Here is a 21,153-nt window from a genome sequence, read left to right as displayed (position 1 = left end):
CCGGGTCTTCTCTCTCCCCCCCCCCCCCTTCCACCGAGAGATGGGCTCTGCGGCAGCCTGCCAGAACGTGGAAGGCACAGCAGCGGGAGTCACGTTTAACTAAACATCATCTCCTGTTGCCCCGGGGCCGGTCTTGGTGATAAGAGACTAGCCCCACAGCAGCAGCAAATGATGTTTAGTTAAACATGACTCCTACTGCTGGCTACTTCTGGCTATTGTGATGCCTATGACTTGGATAGTGGCTGTGGTGGCCACTCAGCTGCTATTCAGTGCCATGGCACTTGCCATAGGTTGCCAGCCCCTGGCATACAGCATCTGGCTTACTGCACATTTTTATTTATGCTTTATAGTCTCTTTATTCTGTATTTTTCTCCAACTGACACCTGTGGGTATATCTTGTATAGTGTATGTGGTGTTAAGTATAATCTGAATATGATCTTGTGTTCATTTCTAAAATTGTTGATGCAATGCTGTCAAATGATTTAAACAATTTTGCTGAATGTCTAGAACTGGCCAGGGTTTTCTTTTTTGCATTAAGGGCCCTTAGGTGTTTTTCTGTAATGTCTTATAGCCAAGTTGCTACATAAAGTTAACAGCAAGCCAAGAACTGCATAGTCTAAGGGTGTGCTCTACTTCTTGGTTATTTAGACAAAATTTGAAATCTGTGTAGAAGATTTTTTGGCTCAGTTCTGATGGAGATGGGTGATCCAGGGATACATGATTGATAGAAAATGACAAAAATATGCCTTTTTATTCTGTAGATGCATTTCTATGGCTAGAGAATCTGTATTTCTATATTGCTAATGCCAACATTGGAGGGGGGGGGGGAATGGTGAGAGGTCAAGGGGAAAGATAAAGCATTCCCACTGCTGCTATGTTGTTAGCCCTTCTCCCTCCCCCCCTTCTGACTTCCTTACCCTTTGCCATGCAGGTCTGAGCTGACCTCTCTATATGTGTGCATTTACACTGCCGCATCAGAAAAGCTTTGGGATCAGGACCCTGACAGAGATATAGACAAAGTTCTGGTCACCTGGGACATTTCTATTCCAAGAGATAAACAGCTCCATGTGCTAAAGGAGAAAAGCACAAGAACAACAGTGCTAACAGAAGTGTCAGCACCAAGCCACTATTTCACACAACCTCAGATACGAAATGATGCAATCACAGACCAAGAAAATGTGGCAGAAAGATACAGAAATAATCCCAAATGTATTGAGCACCACTGTCCTGACAAAAAGAACTTCCAAGCACACCTTGACAGGTTACCTGCTCCCTATGAACCACAGAGGGAGGCTCTTTTTGGCACGACGCAAGTGTTAAGGAGAGCATTAGCAGTACATTTGAGAGGCTCCGATCAAACCCGACACACGAGTGAGGTTCATGCCTGTCATGGAATACACACAGCGCTAAGCCATTTGAGAGAAATGATGCTGCTTGGAAAGATTGCTGCACATCCTTAGGGGACGCTAATGGGGGGGGGGGGGGGCATATTCGCCCTGGAATAAAGGCCCACAATTCCAGGAAACACCACCCCTCCTCCCATGGATTGTGCCAAGACAAAGCCGACCAGACGAGTTAGATTGCCAGCAAACAAAACCAAAACGACAGCTTTCCAGGTAAAGTTCTTCTTCGCGTTTCTTTAAGCGGAGCGCATCTGCAGAACAGGGAGGTGCGGCTGCCGTGGGAGCCCACAGACAGTAACAAGCATGGCAGAGGGGGGAGAATAAATCACTTTCCTATTGCTGCGGGCGATCGAGGCACAGGGCGAGACCCCCCAGTGCTGCTCAGGGTCGTGATCCCTCCGGCCAACAAGCAAACCTGGTGCCAGCCCAGCCTGGCAGCGCCCGCATTTCCCCCATCACCCCGAAAGCGCGCAGGGAACAAAAAAAAAAAAAAAGTCAAGGGGGGGGGAGGGGAGAGCTCCGAGCCTCAGACCGGGAGGGGAGAGGGGCGGCCGCGTCAGTCCTAACACTACTGCCCCGGGCGATGCCATCGCGATCCCTCCTCCCCCGAGCCAGGGCTGGCACACAAGTCACGCCGCCACTTTACCTGCTTTCTGCCCAGGACGAGGGAGAGCAGGATCCAGCCTCGGAAGAAGAAGCAGGCCGGCCCCTGCCCCAGTGCCATGCTGCTGCCGCCGCCTCGGTGGCCCGCTGGATCCGCCGGCCCCGGAACCGGGGCGAGCAGAGGGGACGCGCGGAGCTCGGCGACTACTTCAGCAACATTTCCCGCGCGGGCGAGCAGGAAACTTCTGCCGTCTCCCTAAGAAGTCGGTGGCCTCCGCATGCTCTCTCCCTGCTCTGCTCGGGACATCCAAACGGAGCAAGCAGCGCGCCCAGGGCGGGCAGGCAGCTGCTGCCCCCTCCCCTCACTCCGCCCACCGGCTCGGGGCTCTTGCCCCCTCCCCTCACTCCGCCCACCGGCTCGGGGCTCTTGCCCCCTCCCCTCACTCCGCCCACCGGCTCGGGGCTCTTGCCCCCTCCCCTCACTCCGCCCACCGGCTCGGGGCTCTTGCCCCCTCCCCGCCCCTCTGTCGCTCCCCGCCCACTTTGCCTCTGCCCTCCTTTTATTCCCTCTGAATAAAAGCAGCAGCTTTGGCGGACTTCCCGACTCCCTCACCGCGTCCGAGCGTTTTGGATTTTGGGAAGGGAGGAGGGGGGCAGAGAGGGAGGCGCCAGTGCCTTTCCCTCCAACCACTCAGAGCGTAGGGGTGGGCGGGCGGCTGGGAGACGCTGCTGCTCCTCCCATGCCTTGTAATGATCGTCCCCTTGGCAGTGCCGGGACAAATGGGCTTCCTCAGGGCGAGGACCGGCACTGGCAGAAGATGAAGCCAACAGCAGGCAGCTTGTGAGGAGCCAGGGGGAAGCAAAGACAGCTCACGCAACAGGGGAGCGGCTGTAATAATGCCAGTAGTGCAATGGATCCCCTCCGACCACCAAGCGGAAGACTCCAGGTTCACCTCCTGGCTGGCACATGCTTTCTTTCTATAAGACTTATTTTTTGGGTACTTGCCAGGTTCCTGGAGCGTGTATTAGCCACAGGATGCAGGGCTTGATGGAGGCTTGGTCTGACCCAGTATGGCAATTTCTTATGGGCACAGGTTTTAGTGCACATTTTTCTGCTGTAAGTTAATCCTGGAATTTAATAGGAGTTTTAACTCCTAAAAAATGTACACAAACAGGAACAGTGCTAAAGTTAGCCAAGGTGCATACAAATCCCATGTATAAGATAGCATTAGGTATTCCCCAACACTATGAGGAAGTGTGTTAAAGGGCAAACAGCTTAAAGTACACTTTTTAACTCTGGAAATGTAACTCCTGGATCAGAGGAGGAGTGAAACTTAGTTGACGTTTCTGGTTGCCGTATTATATTGTTGCTGTGCACAGTGTGGTAGTGTTTAGCTGCATTTACCAGACTGGGCAGAGCAATATAATAACTTTGGCCACCAAAAATGTGAGTTTTCTCCACCTCAAACCCAGGAAGGTATTATTTTTACAGTGTAAGCTCTCTTGGGTGGTCAACTACAGCTGAACAGCACAGCAAAGTCGGGATATACGATGCCAAAGTGCACATACCATTCACCTGAAAATGCTCCCCACCACCCTCCCTGAGCATTTAATGTTCAAAATTTATGGAGTGAGCTGGAGTGATCTCACATTTCTGGTGGCCAATATTTTTCTATTGCTGGGCCCAGTGTATTTGAAGCAGCAATAGACTAATATTGGCTCTCTTCACTGGGGAGGGATGAGAAGCCTGCCAGCGCATCACCACAGGGCGCTGCCATGCAGAACCAGTGCTAACTTTTCTGAAGCCCTGTGCAAATAATTACTGGGCTGGCCCCTCCTCATTCTGTTTTGTTTTTTCTTTTTTTCATTTAATTTGTTTTCTTTTACTAATCAGGGTCAATGCAAGGTTATAAGGCACCCTAAGTGAATTTTACAGCTTTGTGCCTACCTTCCCCATATCATGGCTCTCTCCACACACAGTTTCAAATTAGGCATTTATAATAACATATTTTACATGAAAAACACACTCAAAGTATCTTTATTAAAGTACAGTCTTTTGAAGTAAAAATATTACAACAGCATGTATATTATATATACATGCACTGCTGTGATGTTACCTAAAAAACCCTGCATAAAAGCCAAAAAGACACTTGTAGCACATATAGTATTAGGACTATTGTAATGCATGTTGGGTGTCAGCTTGCTCTTCAGAAAGCCATGAGCAAACTATATTACAATTACAATATAATAAACCTCCAAAACAGCACTAACTGCTAGACTCAAACAGTTATAACCCTATGAAAAAATGACCCTCCAAAGCTTATATTAGGTCCTAAAACACCGATATACCTCCTATTAGGAAAACAGAACAAACCAATCTTCTACAGATCCCTACATAGAAATGACACATTAGCAGAATACTTAACCTCAGTCACACATGCAGAATACAGATAGACCCTCACCAAATAGTGAATAAAGTGATCATAAAGTAGTAATACAAACATGCAGACAAAAACTGAACTATAAACCATAACAGGCCAGACTACGTATGCAGTGCAACAATGGAAAAACAAAAACATTAAAATTCTTCATAAATCATCAAATAATAAAATCAGGAAATATAAATCAATAGAAGTAAAATCATACTAATAAAAAAAATATTTACAAAAGCTGACAAAAAGAATAACATCCAATATAAAACAAATTTTCCAAAGATCAATAAAATATTTCAAAACAGCAGTCACATACACCACCCAATACTTAAAACTTAAAAAAAAAAAAAAAACCAACCCTTGTTTGTCCATATCTGGGATCTTTTGATTTCCAGATGCCCTGATATTGTTGTGGATTAGCAGATGAGAAGAGAGGAATTGTTGCTCACAGTCTTCTCCTCTCTCTCATATATATACATGTTGAAACATAGAACATGCTCTCACACACATACATACACACAGACACCCACCCCCCCAAGTTCTCTCTTCTCACACTCACACCCACACCCACACAAGCTCTCTCTTCTCACACCCACAAACACACACACAGACATGCTCGGTTCCTACCCCCTCCCCATCAGACACATTCACTTCTTCCCATCAGAAGCAGAAGTCCAGCAGGCAGCCTCCTCTTCTTGAGGCCACAGGGGCTGATGCCACATTGTTTCTTGCATATTGGGGGGGGGGGGGTGTACGGGAGGAGAGCAATGCATTGTTGCTCCTCCTGTGGTCCAATGCCACACAGGCCCAGGGTTGATGCTTCCTCGGCGCGGAGGACGAGCTGTTCTTTTCTCTAGCTGTGAGCGCAAGGCCTCTCCTTCTTCCCACCACTTCCTTTTCTGGGCTGTGTGGGCAGGAAGGAAAGACCATGCTGGCACTGCCCCCAGACCGGTGGCATTCTAGGCCAGGGGTGAGCACATTTTTTATTACTCGGCCCCCCCCCTTCCATCTATACAATTTGTTGGGCCCCTCACCAACCAAAGTTGGGTTACATCATGTCTCTTATATATAGAAAATGGGGTAAGTAGCACAGAAATAGTAATGGAATCTATGGGGTAGATTTTCAAACCGCGCGATTTGGCGTACTTTTGCTGGCGCATCAGGCGCAAGCAAAAGTACGCGGGATTTTAGTAGATACGCGAGTAGCCGCGCGTATCCACTAAAATCCTGGATCGGCGCGTGCAAGGCTATCAATTCCGTATAGCCGGTGCGCGCTGAGCCGCGCAGCCTACCCCCGTTCCCTCCGAGGCCGCTCCGAAATCGGAGCGGCCTCGGAGGGAACTTTCTTTTGCCCTCCCCTCACCTTCCCCTCCCTTCCCCTACCTAACCCACCCGGCCCTGTCTAAAACCCCCCTTACCTTTGTCGGGGGATTTACGCCTCCCGGAGGGAGACGTAAATCCCCGCGCGCCAGCGGGCCGCTAGCGCGCCGGGACGCGACCTGGGGGCGGGTCCGGAGGGCGCGGCCACGCCCCCAGAACACCCCGGGCCGTAGCCACATCCCCGGGCCCGCCCCCGGAACGCTCCCGACACGCCCCGCAGTTCAGGCCTGGCCCCCGACACGCCCCCTCAGAAAACCCCAGGACTTACGCGAGTCCCGGGGCTCTGCGCGCGCCGGTAGGCCTATGTAAAATAGGCTCACCGGCGCGCAGGGCCCTGCTCGCCTAAATCCGCCCGGATTTGGGCGGATTTAGGCGAGCAGGGCTCTTAAAATCCACCCCTATATGAAGTGATAAAGATATGCACAGGACTCTACGCAGCATTCCTGTGAAACTATTACAGGAGCATTCTTTCTTGTGGACTGTGGTTCAACTGTATTCCTTTTTCATGAAGGTGTCTTTCATGTGACTCATTTGCAATTCACAAAGGATCTTTCTCGAAGTCCAGCTCTATTGAAAGGGTTTTATTGTTTCATTACAAGCACTCCGTATATATTTTGACAATGTTTTCTATTGTTATTTATACATGCTATAAATGCACAAAACTAAAGAGAGTTTAGAAGTGGTGTGAATGAGGAATAAATGACTATGACAATTGAGTAATATGTATGTGTGTTTTTGAATAGTTTTGATATTCTTTACCATTGTGTAATAAAACTTGCAATATTAAGCATTTCTCAAATCATTTCAAACATCAGTGGTGTTACTTACCCTACATATACACAGATGTCAAAGTCTATCACCAACCAATCAGCTGTTGAACCATTTGCTAAGTAGCAGGCAATCACATTGCCAGTCAGAAGCTCAAAATTCCACTTTTGATTCTCTTCAGACAAGAATTGAAATGGAAACCCCAAGAAGCCAAACTGTCTACAGTGTAACAATGACAGAACCACCATTCCTCATAACACAATAAAATCAAGAAACATAAAACATCAATTATAACTAATAAAATAATATTTTAAAACTACTGACAAATAGTACAACTTCTATTAATTAAAGTCATATACATTTTTTTAAATTTCCAATGCACCAATAAAATATTTCAAAACAACACACATATCAAATAACACCCTATAATTAAAACTAATAAGGATAAAAACAAAAAAGCCCCTGCTGATTATACCTGGGAACACTTGATTTCTAGTTACCCCGAGATTGTAGAGGATTAAGGAGCTAGGGGGACACACAAACTTTATCCTCTCTCTCGCTCTCATACTCAAATGTTCATTCTCTCTCATACATATACATACATACATACATGCTCTCATGTACAACAACACACAGGCTCTAAGATCCTCTTCTCCCCACCCCCATGCATGAAAGCTCTTCCTCCCCAAGATTCCCACATACACACACAGACTCTCACACAGACTCCCAGGCAGACACCCATTCATTCTCTCACACACAGAGAAACTCCTAGGGAGGCACCCATTCATTCTCACACACACACTCAGACCCCAGGCAGGCACATCTGCCTCCTGTCTGCAGGCCTCACCCCATTAAAAATTTGCAGGGCTAGCATTTCCTCCATGCTGATCTCATACATCGCAAGATCAGCATACAGAACATGCGCTTCTCTTGCAAATTTTAGTACAGCGGGACTGCACAAATGAGGGGAAAGGTGTCCTCTGCTCAGCTGCCGTTGGATTGAGGTCCACTGGTGGCTGCATGGCCTCTCTCCCTGTTTTTCGGCTGCCAGTGGGATTGGGTCCACCAACGGCTGCATGCACCTTCCCGGCTCACTGCTGCTGATGCCATCCTGCTCTAGGCAATCGTGGGCCTCTTCCTTATCTGCCACCAGGTGGGATGGGCTCCCCCGGCAGCTGCGGGCTTCTTCTTCTTATGCCCATGGGTGCCCCCTGAAGACTGGCACCTGGGAGCCTTGGCCCCCTACCCCCCTCCTTGCTACACCACTGCCAAGGTTGACATCAATTTGTAACCCGACACCTTGAATATCAGCACCGCTGTTCAAATTTGCCAGGTAAATTGCAGCTTTTAGAAGGTTGGTTATTTATTTATTTAAAATATTTGTTACCTGCTCTTCCATGGTTCAAGGTGGGGTACAATAAAACACACATAAAATGTTGAAATATTCAGATAACATGTCTGAACTACATATAACAGTTATGAAATACAAATCAACAAAAGGGACACAACTGGCTAAGAGATGTTATAAGCCATTTTAAAAAGGTAGGTTTTGAGAGATGTTTCGAAAGACTTAGTGCCTCTGGTGGATCTCAGATCAGAAGGAAGAGAGTTCCAGAAGGTGGGAGCTGCTGTCGAGAAATCCCTTTCTCTAGTTTCATCCAGGTGAGCAAAGAGACGACAAGAAGGGGGTAAGGTGATATTGAATAGGGCAGCAGACAATGCAGAACGTTGGGATACACCAGATGAGAGAGGATACCAAGATAATTGATGAGGGCCAATGAATACTTGCTGAGTACAGGAGGAAAGATATGATCAGAACCAGTTATAGACAGCACCAGAAAGATCTAAAGATATAAGATAAGAGGATGGCATGGTCGATAATATCAAAGGAAGCAGAGATGCCTGATGAGGGTGGGGGTTACTCATTCGGGTCGTTCTTCTCTGGTGTCCTACAGTCTTAGGGCTCTGACTCACTTCTCCCAGGAGATTTGTTGGCTGGTGGTGGTTCAGTGTGGGTCCAGATGAGTCGTCAGAGCGAGTTCCACAAGGTGGCTTTGTTCATAAGCATGAGGCCTAGTCAGTAAGGCTTAGTTATATACAGAGACCCCCAAATATGGTGCACTCTTTTTGAGTTTGGTTGCTATACAAGAGGCTCTGGGTGGGGGAGAACCCCTTGAAAATCCAAATACATTTTAAACATTAGTCATGTTTAAAACATTTTTTTTAGATCTGTTGTTGTAGTACTATTAAAAGACTACCAAATGGTATTTTATGTGAGTGAGCATTGTCTTTTAATGTGATGTTGGGGTAATGTATGTATGTTCCCTTAAAGATTTGGGCTGTTATGATTGGGTAAGCAAGGTAAAGGGAGTGCACTGAGCATGCCATGATCCCTGTGTCCACAGGGGTCTCCCTTCAGTCTCGTTTGTAGCAAAAAGTGTGAGCGAAAAATAAAATAAACATATGCGGACCCAACTCTGCAGGGTGGTGGGTGGGTTTCATGAGGACTACATCCTGCTGTCCTGGGATAACACCTATTACAGGTAAGCAATGTTGCTTTATCCCAGGACAAGCAGGATGGTAGTCCTCACATATGGGTGATTAGCAAGCTACAGGCTGACTTGTATTACAACAGGCCAATAGCAGACAACTCGTGCAGAGGCACAATAATTAGGGTGCTATTGGCAATGATGAGGCAGCCTGACATCACAGCAGGTGGTTGTGGAAGGAGTTGGGGATCATAGTGGAAGAAAGCTTTTCAAGACATGTTGACCAAAGGCAGAGTCTTGACAGACTTTCATTGATAAGTAGTAGGGGCTGCGAATGTGTGAAGATAGCTCCATGTCGCAGCCTAGCAGATGTCGGCAATTGGTACGAATGATAGTGTGGTACTGATGTTGTCATGGCCATTATAGAATGTGCCTGCACTCACCCCTAGAGAGGAAGGCCTGGTGCATCATAGCAGAATTCAATAGTCTGCTAGTCAGTTGGAGAGAGTTTGTTTGCCCTCTGGAACTCACAGCTTGTCTTTTGTCAAAGAAGGAAAAAGTTAGGTGTAAGTCCTATGGAGTGTAGTGTGGTCTAGATAGAATGCAAGTGCACTCATAGTCCAAGGAGTGGAAAACCCTCTTGCCCTGGTGAGAGAGGCGCATTGGGAAAAAAGTGGGCAGTATATTCTGAGTAAAGTGAGAGGCTGTATCTACCTTAAGAAGAATATGAGAGTGAGTACGTAGGACCACTTGGTCACGGAGGAATGCAGGGTCAGGTGAGTTTGCAACAAGGTGTGTAGCTCACTGACCCTGTTGGCAGAAGTGATCACTACGAGGGAAAGAAGTTCCCATGCTAGAATGTTAAGTGATAGGAATGTAAAGGCTTGAACGAGGAATGTATGAGTTTTGTAAGTACTAAATGTAGGCCCCATTCCGTAACCAGTGAACATAGAGGTGGCTTAATCCATGGATAACCCATGGTAAGCTGACTCAGAAGGGGTTGAACTGTTAATCGGGCATCCCCACTCCCAAGTGGTACGCTGAATGGAACCGAGGTGTACCCATGCGGAGGATGTCTGAGGAGCAGAATCCGAGGGAGTAAGAGAAAAGGAGTGGTGTAGAAAAAGGGCTAATATCCTTTTGTATGTGCCATGTGGTAAAATCATATGTCGCTACCAGTACCTGAGAACATCAGTGAGTCCGTAATATGAGACTGACCTGTGAGAAGGCGAATTGGTTACTGGTGTGATAGATTGAGAAGTATGGGAAAGCATACTGGTCTCGGCCAGGCCATGGGTCTTAGAACAGTGAACCCCGTCCCGGTGCAGCATAATAAGAGTGCTGGCTATGAGAAGCATCAAAAGAGAAACATATAAGAGGCCTTTGTTGCAGCAAAGGTGTCCATGGGAACGCATTCCGAGACAGGTGTAGGGAGTAGAATTTGTCCACCGTATGATTTGATTCGGACGCAGAGGGCAAGGTCAGTTGACCTCAGCGCTAGATTTTTCTCGCTACACATGTAGTCAGAGACCATTCGAGAGGATGGAAACATCTATGGAGAAGGTCTGCAAGTGCTTTCAGTAAGTCTATTAGATAAATGGCCCGGGGATGCATGGAGTGTGCAAGGGCCAAAGGCTAGAGCTGCACAGCTTCCTAGCAGAACACTTAAGAGGTTGTGCATGCTTGTGTGTTGGAAATACCACATTGTCACTATGCAGTCTGTCTGTATGCACAAAGGTTTGTTGCAGAGGCAGTATTGTAAGGCATAAATGCATAACTCATGGCTCGAAGCTCCAGGAAGTTAATGTGAAACTCTGCATGGAGCGGAATAAACACATATTGGGTTGGGAAGATATGGATTCGAACTCTTCAACCCTAAGTAAATGCAACCATGAACAGGACCAGCCAAGGATTTGGTTCTAGATCGGTAATATGGATCAGGGACGAAAGCGGTTGAACAGCTTAGATCCACTGATAATTAAAAATTCTACTGAATCTTACTCATAACGAATCTGGACATATGAGTAAAGTGGATAGTGAAAAAATCCCATGGCCCAGCAATGAAAGAATTGAGGAGCTGAGGTTATGTTGCATGCGCACAGAGATATGTAGGAATTTGTCAGAATGTCGGCGCGGTTGTTGGACAGGAAGGTCGTTGCGACTGTAGTGTCCAGAACTGTTCTATATGGTATTTATGGTAGTTAAACAGCAATCCCAGGTAGTAGATTTATAGTGAGTTGTGGAGAAGATAGAGCTCCTTGCTTGGATTGACTGTTATTAGGCAGCTATCCATGCAAGGAAAAGCGTGAATGATGTTTTACTCCGTAGAGAAACAGCAGTCACTGCTAGTGATTTGATGAAATACCCAAGTTGCTGAAGCTTGAGCAATCGGCAGAACTTGGGATTGTAATATTGTTGACTCACTATGAAGCACATAGAAAGACTAGAGGAGAGAGGCAACCCACTTACTGCGGTAAGGAAAGCATGGTGACGAGAGACATCATTTTACCTGTCCCTTGACATTTCTGAAGTCCAGGATGGGCGTAGAGCATCTACTTTCTGTTGAAAGAAAGAATAGTGAGATTAAAAACTCCCCCCCCCCCCTCCCCTGCACTTTGTAGCATCCGGGGGACTGTGCCCTGAACCTTGGTACTAAGTGGGGTGGCCGCTCTGATATACGGCAAGTTGAGACCCAGAGGTGTCCAACTGGTGGGGTTGATGTAATCTGGATATCAGCTAATCTCCCACGGGAGCGTGAGCGGTAAAAGTCTCACTCGCATCTCTGTCTGCTGTGCAAGAAAACGTTGAGAGCTATCGCCAGGCCTCGAGGTGGACTTGCAATTGAGGCAGTGTTTGCTAGATCTTGTGTCAGCAGATCAGCTAATGCATCTGGGACTTGAGGCCTTAATTAGGAACCAGAAGCCAGAGTATTATCGAGTACGGAGTCCCATTGCTGACAATGGGAGGATGTCTTGATGCAATCCTAGGTTATTGGTAGAGAGGTTCTCTTGGTATTGTGTCAAACATAGCTGGCAGTAGCGATATATGACACTAATACAGTTCTTGGAAGATAATACGACCTAGAACCTTTCGAAATCATGTGGCCCGATTTAGCGACCAGGTCTCAATGGGATTGTTGCTGAAGCGGGATTAGAGTATTTACCGTCCTTCGTGGTGGATTGCAGAAGGACGAGCCGGTGAAGATCGATGGCTCCGTGGATTTCAGGAAGCAGAGGACAGCCTGAAGGACGTAAAAGTCTGACTCAACTCTGTAATCTGGTATGGTAGTGCTGGTACAGAGGAGACAGGCTAGGCATGACTGGCGCTTCCACATTATTTTGTGGTTGCTCAGAACCATGCACCGGTGTTGGTGGGGAACACCTCGGCACCTTGGGTGCAGAAGAGCACATGACTCATGAACCCGTGCCTGCTTCGCAACTGGCTCAATGTTCCCTGACACCAGTGCGGAATCCCTCGGAGCTCGGCCCGGTTATTCTCCAGCACAGAGGACTGCCACCGCTGTGTGGAACAGTGGAGGTAGCAGTAGCAATGTTGCTCGGCCCGGTCATTCTCAGCACTGAGTAGGATAGCACCAATGTTCTGGATTAAGTCGGTGGCGGTCACCGTGCCAGTGATGATGATTGCCACGGTGCTTGGCCCGGTCTTTCCCCAACATCGAGGTAGATGCCCTCGCTGTCTTGGATGGCGAGTGGTGACGGACAGTCAGCATGCCTGCACTGCTCCTGGAACTATGTAGTGCTGTAGGATGATACGGGGCTTTAGTTAAGAACCCGAAGTAAGGAGCACTGTGTTTAGTCGAGGGCATTGCGTTTAGGTGCTATGTCAGTATTGACGCTATCTATGGCGGCATTAAAAGCGGCCTCGAGGGTATCATCGAAAACATTGATGGCCCAGGCAGAGCAACGATAATATTGATGGAGGCACCGACGGCATCGGCGTAGGTATGGATGGAATCGATGTGGCATCGAAGAATCAAAGACATCGATGGCATCAGTGAAATCGATACCAGCATCGATAGAAACGAAGATGGCACCGATGCAATTGATGTGGCATCGAAGAATTGAAGACACATTGATGGTATCGGCGAAATCGATACCAACATCAATATAAATGAAGAGGGCACTGATGGAAACGACGGTGGTGTCGATGGCATCAAGGGCGTCAACATGGGTGTCAATGGCATCGACCTGGACGTCGATGGCATCGACCTGGACATCGATGGCACTGAAGTAAGCATCGATGGCATCAATGGAATCGATGTGGGCATCGATGGAATTCAAGGAGAAATCAGTGCCATGGATGTGAACATCGATGGAAATGAAAGAATCGATGCGGGGATCAATGGCATCGATAGAGGCAGGATGGCATGGATGGAGGTATCGACGGGGCCATCTACCGCACAAAGATACCGAGGGAATCTATGGAGGCATGGATTCGACATCGGCCCTGGTGGCAACAGTAACTGTGGATGTCCCTATCCCACTAACCCTAATAACCCGATGGCATCACAGGAGGACACTCCCAGGCTTTGTGGGGCTAACTAAGGATGAAAACATAGGGAGAGGGAAGGCCGCAATTTGGTTGGTAGGCAGGGGAGATCGTTAGTGAGGTGACAGGAATTGACCGAAAAACAGGGTATAGTACTCACAGAGTGTCGATTAAATGTACGCGAAGGGAGACCCATGTAGGGAAAACTTATTTGTGAAGTAAAATTTTAAGTGTTTCTGTGAGGAAAAGTTGTGAGAAATTTCTCTCAGAGCTCCTGAAGTGATGCCAACTGCAGCATGGAAAAAATGAGACTGAAGGGAGACCCCTGTGGAAACAGAGATCATGGCATGCTGGGCATGCTCAGTGCACTCAGTGTGCCAGTCAAAGCTTTTTAGAAACTTTGACAGAAAGTTTTCTGTGATAGGGCTCTGTCAGTGACGTCACCCATATGTGAGGACTATCATCTTGCTTGTCCTGGGATAATCACACAGTCACTGCACTTAATAAAATAGGTAAGTAGGAGGAAGCAATCCTTCTGGAGGGGGAGAGCCATGGTGGAGGTGAAAGCATCCAAAGTTGTGGTGCACAGTCCACCCCTTTTTAAAATTGGTAGTGCCTGTGCACTATGGGCACTACACCCATGCTTTTTAGGCTTGAAGTTGATGGCAATCTGTTTATCTCGATTATGAGAATATCTAAGTTGAGCCTGCACCATATTTGCAAACAAAAGTGGTATTGCCCCCTTCCCCGCTGGGGCAAGAAAAACTGGTGAAAGAAGGAATAAAATGATGCTGTCATAGGAGCCTCTGTGTAAACAGAAACTTGCTAGAGAACATCTTGGGTCTTAAACATTGTCTAGTCAGATCAATACCTCATATAGAGACAATGAGCTTTTGTTTCAGTATGAAAACTATCCCTTCAAAATTATTTTCCCCTTTCCTTCTTTACAAAATCTAAAAAACACTTTTGCAACCAAAATGGATTATTAAGTTACTCTGTCTATGTCTAGTGTGAGAGAAAGCCATTCTACCTGATCTGGAATATGAGGAAGCTGCTTCTGAAATGGTTTCCCCTTTTATCAAGCGTTAACATATATGGGGGGGAAAAAAAAGAGAACTAAATGTCCATCCATAATCCAGAAAGAAAGTGTTATTGAAAAAATGTGAATGGTCCTTGTGTTTTTGGCTTAGGCTTCAGCCACATGGAAAGCAGCAATACTTATTAATGTGGGCACCCATTTGGAATGGCCTTTAACTTTCAAAGTTATGACAGGCACCTATTTCCTGGAGCATATGCCAGCGACCTAGCTAATGTTTACAAGCCTGTCATGAATCTTGTTATGGCGCTTTGTCTTATCTGCATGGCCATCCAGGTATTCTCAAAGTATAGTAGAAGTTCACACTATAAAGCAGAGTTGCCACACTTGTCACAAAGCAGAACCATTACTAAGACAACCTATTATTCAGTAAGTGGAGTAGGTTTTGTGGCAGACTTAGCTGCTGGGGAAGGCTGTAGTAGAATTAGTACGTGTAGTATTCTTCAGTACATACTGGCAGTAATATGGCATGACTTTTGGTTAAAAAGTCCCAAGGCGTTGCACTATTTTTAGTCCAAACAACAAAAAAAAAGTACTCTCAGCATCTTTTGTTAATGTCATTGCGTTAGTGTAAGTCATGGCATGCTAGGAGATCAATATTCAAAAGCATTTATCCAGATAACAAACATTATGCAGATAAATGCCATTTTTTGAATATCAACACCCTTTATCCAGGAGCATCGTGGAGCACAGTTGCATTAAGAGTAGGAAACTTTGCTGAGATTAAATTAACTAGAGTACGGGTATTTAGCTTCTCAACATTTCAATCATGCATAAGCTATTTTAAGTTTTGTTCTCTTGCTGTAATTGTGTATTTATGATTTAAATAGGTTGTTTTTTCAAGATGTGTTTTAGGTAAAAGTATAAGAACATAAGAAATTGCCATAGGCTTTCAGCTCCAGTTTTGAGCCAATTTTATCAATCCATAGCAATTATTTTGACCTAATTTCATATCTCCATAAATTACAGATACACAGTACACATTATTAGGGACGTGCATTCGTCCTGTTTCGGGGACAACAAATCCCGAATTAATTTTTCCTGAAATTTCGGAAAAAATTCATTTTCAGGTTTGTGCGCACGAATTTCAAAGGCCCGAACCGCGGGAAACATGATATTTCCCACGGTGGGCCAAAAACGAAGCCCGAACTGAAAGGTTCGGGCTTTGCACATCACTACACATTATGTACTCTCCTACTTAGTCATTAATCTCTCTCAAATTTTCAGTATTTTTTTAAAATGTTAGTTTTGAAAATTTCTGAAATTATTGGAAACCAAAGTCATCCATTCATGTATTTTAAAAAGGTTACAGGTGGGGCAGCGAGTTTAGTTTAACTGAATTTGACATACTGCTTTTAAAGCAATCAAAGCAAACATCTGTATAGCATCCTGGAATTGTGCCTCAGCCCCATTTTGGATCACCCGCCTCGGAAGCAGCACCATGATGTGCCAGAGTGCTATTTTAATTTTTAACATCTTGCACAATATTTAAATACACTTTGGGGTTAAATGTGCAGGCTATTACATACACATATTACACCCATTTTCAAAGCAACAGAGGCATGCAAGCTCACTTAGAAAATTGTCCCACCAAAACTCACAGCACAAATATTACACCTGCTAATTTGTGTGGGGAGTTTTTCCAAGATTTACTCACATGCTTTTCAGAATCAAAGTATGCACATAAATCTAAACCCGGCCAAGGCTTCACCCCCACTGGATTGCCTCTTCACTATTATCGGTAACATTCAAAGAGGCGTGTGGGCGCACATAGTCATGTGTATATGGGTGCGTGGCCAAATACATGTCAATTTTATATCTTGTGCGCACATACATGTGCATATTATAAAATAATCCTGGCCTCCACATGTGTGCTCCTTTTTAAGCTTGTGTGCGCACAGTTGCGTAAGTCTTCTTTGGAACATGCAATTGAGGAAATTTTATAACAGATGCGCATCCAAGGACATGACCAATTTCACCAGTTCATCGACCAGTTTTCCCAGTCTAGAGCTGGTCCTCTAAACCCCTGACTCTTTTACCTGCACTTCCCTCATTTAACCCAGATCCCTTAAATACTTCATATACACTTGGAAACACTTTTATGAAGACTTATTCCTCCCTCCATAGCAAAAGCAAATTTGCACTCAAATATACCTGGGTGTATAGCTACACATGTGCGTATCTCTTGATCCCGCCCCGGAACACCTGTGCCCATGCGAGATATTCATGCATCGGTACTTGTGTGTGCAGCTTATAAAATCAGGTGGACACATGCCATGTGCTAGATGTGTGCCCAGTTTTTAAAATTCACCTTTATAGGCATAAAACTATGCACATAGAGGGTGGAATCGAATAATTTTCCATGCACATGGGACAGGCAAATGTCTAAAGGGCCATTTCTGTGGGTAAAGCACTGTTTTACTCGCAGAAGTCCCCTTTGAAAGTCACCCTCTCTATTACTTAACTTAGCTATTGCATATTAATTACTGTGTTGAGCAAATTGTTTGCTTGTATAGAAGAGAAGCAGGAACGTGATTGCAATCAACACCGAGAAGGATTTCAAGCAAGTGACAGAAACTTGAGACAAACATTAAGAGAAATCCCAAGGTTTACGGAAGGGTGATGGTCACTCTACCTGTGCAAATCAGCCTACTCTCTCCTGCCATTAGTAAAGGAGAAATGAACCAAGAAGCAAAGCTGTTGAAGGAGCTGTGTAACTTAAGCAGCCACAAGGGAGAAATATAAGGTTCCCATGACTGTACCTCTCCCTCCCACCCCCATCAGCAGTCATGTGCTTCTTTCAGCTTAAAAAAAAAGGACTGAAGATTTATTTATTTGTGGTTTATTTGTGGTAGATGAGGCACACCAAAAGCTGGCAGTGGGGAGATGCTCTGAATTTTCAGTTTCCCTTTCTGCCTGTATTTAGCAGTAGATTCTGAGCACACACCCTCTTTACCCAGGTGTCAGCTCTTCGGTTTTAACAAATACAGCTCTGAATTTAAATTCTTTTCTGGTGTGGGGCTCCATTTAGAATGCTTGACCTTCAACGTGGTGTTAAAGGTCCTACTGGTCAAGCCTCAGTCTTCGGATGGCAGGCAGGCAGAGTTTTTTCCCTAGCAGAGGCCTGTTTACGGAATGCTGGCCTGAGGGACCGGACTCAGTTTGACCCTGCTCACCTTCGTTGCAAGGCTAAAAGCCTTACCTGGCCCTCTGTGAGATGCTATTAGGATTTATCTAATGTATCTAAATGTTACAAACTCTGCTGATACATAAATATTTTCCTGTATCTAATTTACTAAATGGACATAATTTAGAAGTCTTCCGTCACTGGCAATATAAAAGATATTTCTAAATGGAATAAAGCACATCGCATAGAACCATCTTGAAATTAGGCAACTCAGTTTAAAAAATAAGTAACTAGACTGTGTGGAGAACTGGATGGGTTGCCCTTGAATCAGAACAGGGAGAGCCCTGGCCCCTCCCAGTCAGCATACTTGTAAAGCAGACTGAAAAATTTGCATGAGCACAATAAAACATGATACATTTGCATGCCAGAGGCAATCTGAGTTAAAGCAGGGATTACAGAGCAATCGGTACTTCACACCCTTGACGAAAGACAACAACAACATCTTCTTCCAAGAAATGTTTTCCATTTTGCTTAATATTTTGAAATTATTGCATACTTTCTTTACTTTTCTGTATTTAAGTGTCTGGGTATCAATGTCAAACAATCTGTACAAATTTACAATGATTTTGAGAGGCAGCCAGATGGCTTCTTGTAAATCTGCTTACTTGCTGCTTATGATTAGAGAAGTGCAGTAGAACCATGTCAAATAATCCTCTCTTCTGAAAAGTTATAGTTTGCTCCCTTTTTTTTTTTTTGTCAGTTTCCCGTTCACACAATTGTAGCTTGCAAGTAGCAAATCTATCAGTGTGGAGATACATTGCTCACTGATGTTAATTAACCCTTTGAAATCTAAGCACATCATAAAAATATATATAATCCACAATTAGTGATAAACCTTGCAGTATTTAGGTACCAAAGAGAAAAAAAAAAGTATAGTGCATCCAGAAATATTATCTGTGCACTAAAACCAGATCAGCAACAAAACGTCTCCCCTCATATTTTTATTATTATTTAAAAAGGACAGTGGACGCTCTCTCTCAATAATATAATTCATCAATTGAATTGGGTTTCATAAAGATAATCGGACAGTTTTACCAAAAATTGAAGAGTCAATGTATATTCTACATATGATTTGGCACAGAATTTATTTTTCTAGTAATTTTTGTTCTACATATTTTCCTTCAATGACCTATTCTGTGATTCAGTTTCATCTGTTCACCACACTTGCTTTTCTATTAACATTTCTCTAACAATTTCTGCCTTTAACAGAAAGTAAGTTATGGTAAACTCAGTTTTATGATGATATACATACAGGATTGTTCAATTCCTATTTTGCTGCTGAGATAAGAATTAAATTCACAAACATTTTATACTAAATGAAGCATGATGCATTTCCTTTCTAGAAATGTGTGTGAAATCAGGGACAGTAACTTTCAAACTAGTGTGTGTACGCACATTTGCGTGTATACGTCGGCCCACGCCCAGGGGCACGGCCATTTTCTAACATACGTGCGCAAGTTATAAAATAGCCTGGCTGTGTGCATGTGTGCCAAATTTTAAGCAGGCTCATGCATGTGCATACGAATCCTGCTCCTACCACATAAATCGGGGGATTCTAAAAGGCGCATGCACCGATACCATTACCAGTTTTACCAGTCCGTACAGTTGATAGGTCCTTCCCCTCCCTCCCTGTTTGATAGCTTTCACTCCCCCGTTAGCCCTGACCCTTAAAACCCCGCAGATAACCTAGTTTTGTTGACATTTTAACTTACACGGCATCCATAGCAGAAGTAAAGGTACATGGCAGAGGGCCTCTCTGTGTGCCTGGTCACGTCATTATTTCTGTGCATATCTTAGGTTCACTCCCCAAAACGCCCCTGCCATGCCCAGACCACGCCCATTCCCTGCCCCTTTTTTAAAACTTTCAAGATGCGCGCGCTGCAGGAGATGCGCGCGTATCTCCGTGTTGTTTAAAATCTGCATGTCGCATGCGAACCAGCCTTCTTCCACATCCCTTAATTTATGCATGCGTCGGGCTTTTAAAATTCTCCTCTTAGAGAGTAATTTTATAACAGTGCTGTCTGCTTTGAAAATTAACCGGAGCACGTGTTCTTTGGCGAGGCACAGGGACATGCATTAACGTCTGCCAGGAAGCACGTGTAAATGCCTACCCCCCCGTTTATGCACTCATTTAAAAATCAAAAGTACGCATGCAAAGGATTTTCTCACCTCATCCACCCTCGCCAGGAGTGCCTCTTTGCTGTCCTCATTTATGTAGGGTGAAATTGCTTCCACATGTGCCTTTATGCATACAGCCTCAGAGGAAACTCTCAGACAGACATTTTATACACACAAATGCTTTGAAAATGATCCCTTTCGTGTGTATCTACACACAGTAACAAGCCAACAGCTGACAGGAAAACCACCCCACTTCCATCTACTCAGGAGTGCTTTGTGGGAAGCCGTATGGCAAGCCCATAACCACATTTAAGAAAAAAAAAAATCTGTTATTTTAAATGGTAGCACATTACACCTTATAGTGAAAAATGACATAGGTATATGGAAATTGCCATTTCTCCAATCAGGATCTGGGAACCAAATTATTTAAGCTGTCCTGTTCAAGAGTCCTTGTAGAAGGATCACATGTTTAATTCTACCTTATCGATACAGAATATCTCTTAGCTCTCTTGACAAAAATAAGGATGGATTCAATTCCCAGTATATGGGCCAAATTTTGAATTCAAACCCAGATTGTATAATGTGCCCAGCCTACACATCCTCTGAAGTATTGTGGGTGCAACACATGTACTTTTTAAACTGGAGGTGCTTGCTAAAGCAGTTTGTATTCTCGTACAGCAAGCAGACTAAGAACTATGCCAACTTGATCTTTAGGAGCAAAAAGCTTGGGATTTGCACTAGTGGAATAACTGTAGTCTAATTAAAACAAACCACTGCGATGTTCCACACAGCAATTATGAAAAGTTGTTTTTCCCTCTTTGGGATGGGTACAAGGGAAATATGGCAAAAATTGAAAAAAGATTCTATCAGTCAATTACAATCAAGTTATGGGCAATACAATGTTCAGTTTAAACCGCCTTTTCTGATAAACAGAAATGACTGCATTTTGTTTTAAGCTCCAATCAAATCAGACCTTAGTGAAGCAGGAAGGAATTTTTATTTTATTTTTTTTTAAGTTCAATGGTCTAGCATTAATTTGGCATGCTTTAAATTCTGATCTTGGAATATAGATTCATTAATGAGCTACAGCCAGGAGAGGAAGATGAACACCGTTCACTGAGAACAGGAACTGCATAGATTTAACCGGAAAGGAAGAACGGGGCATGCT

At 44.9% G+C, this 21,153-nt stretch overlaps 1 protein-coding gene across 2 annotated transcripts in view; it reads right to left on the bottom strand.

Annotated features, from left to right (window-relative positions):
• The window catches only part of TNFRSF11A (TNF receptor superfamily member 11a), a 114,374-nt gene extending 112,002 nt beyond the window's left edge, over positions 1–2,372 (bottom strand). For both annotated transcript variants that reach the window (XM_029590496.1, XM_029590494.1), the window contains exon 1: positions 2,050–2,372. In XM_029590496.1, the coding sequence (XP_029446356.1) occupies positions 2,050–2,127 (78 nt within the window). In that variant the 5' untranslated portion in view covers positions 2,128–2,372. The remainder of the gene's footprint in view (positions 1–2,049) is intronic.
• Positions 2,373–21,153: the final 18,781 nt, after the last annotated feature.

This window comes from Rhinatrema bivittatum, chromosome 2 (assembly GCF_901001135.1).
Source record: "Rhinatrema bivittatum chromosome 2, aRhiBiv1.1, whole genome shotgun sequence".
Lineage (NCBI taxonomy): Eukaryota > Metazoa > Chordata > Amphibia > Gymnophiona > Rhinatrematidae > Rhinatrema > Rhinatrema bivittatum.
The sequence above is the reverse complement of the archived record's forward strand: the minus strand, read 5'-3'. Positions and strand labels throughout refer to the sequence as shown.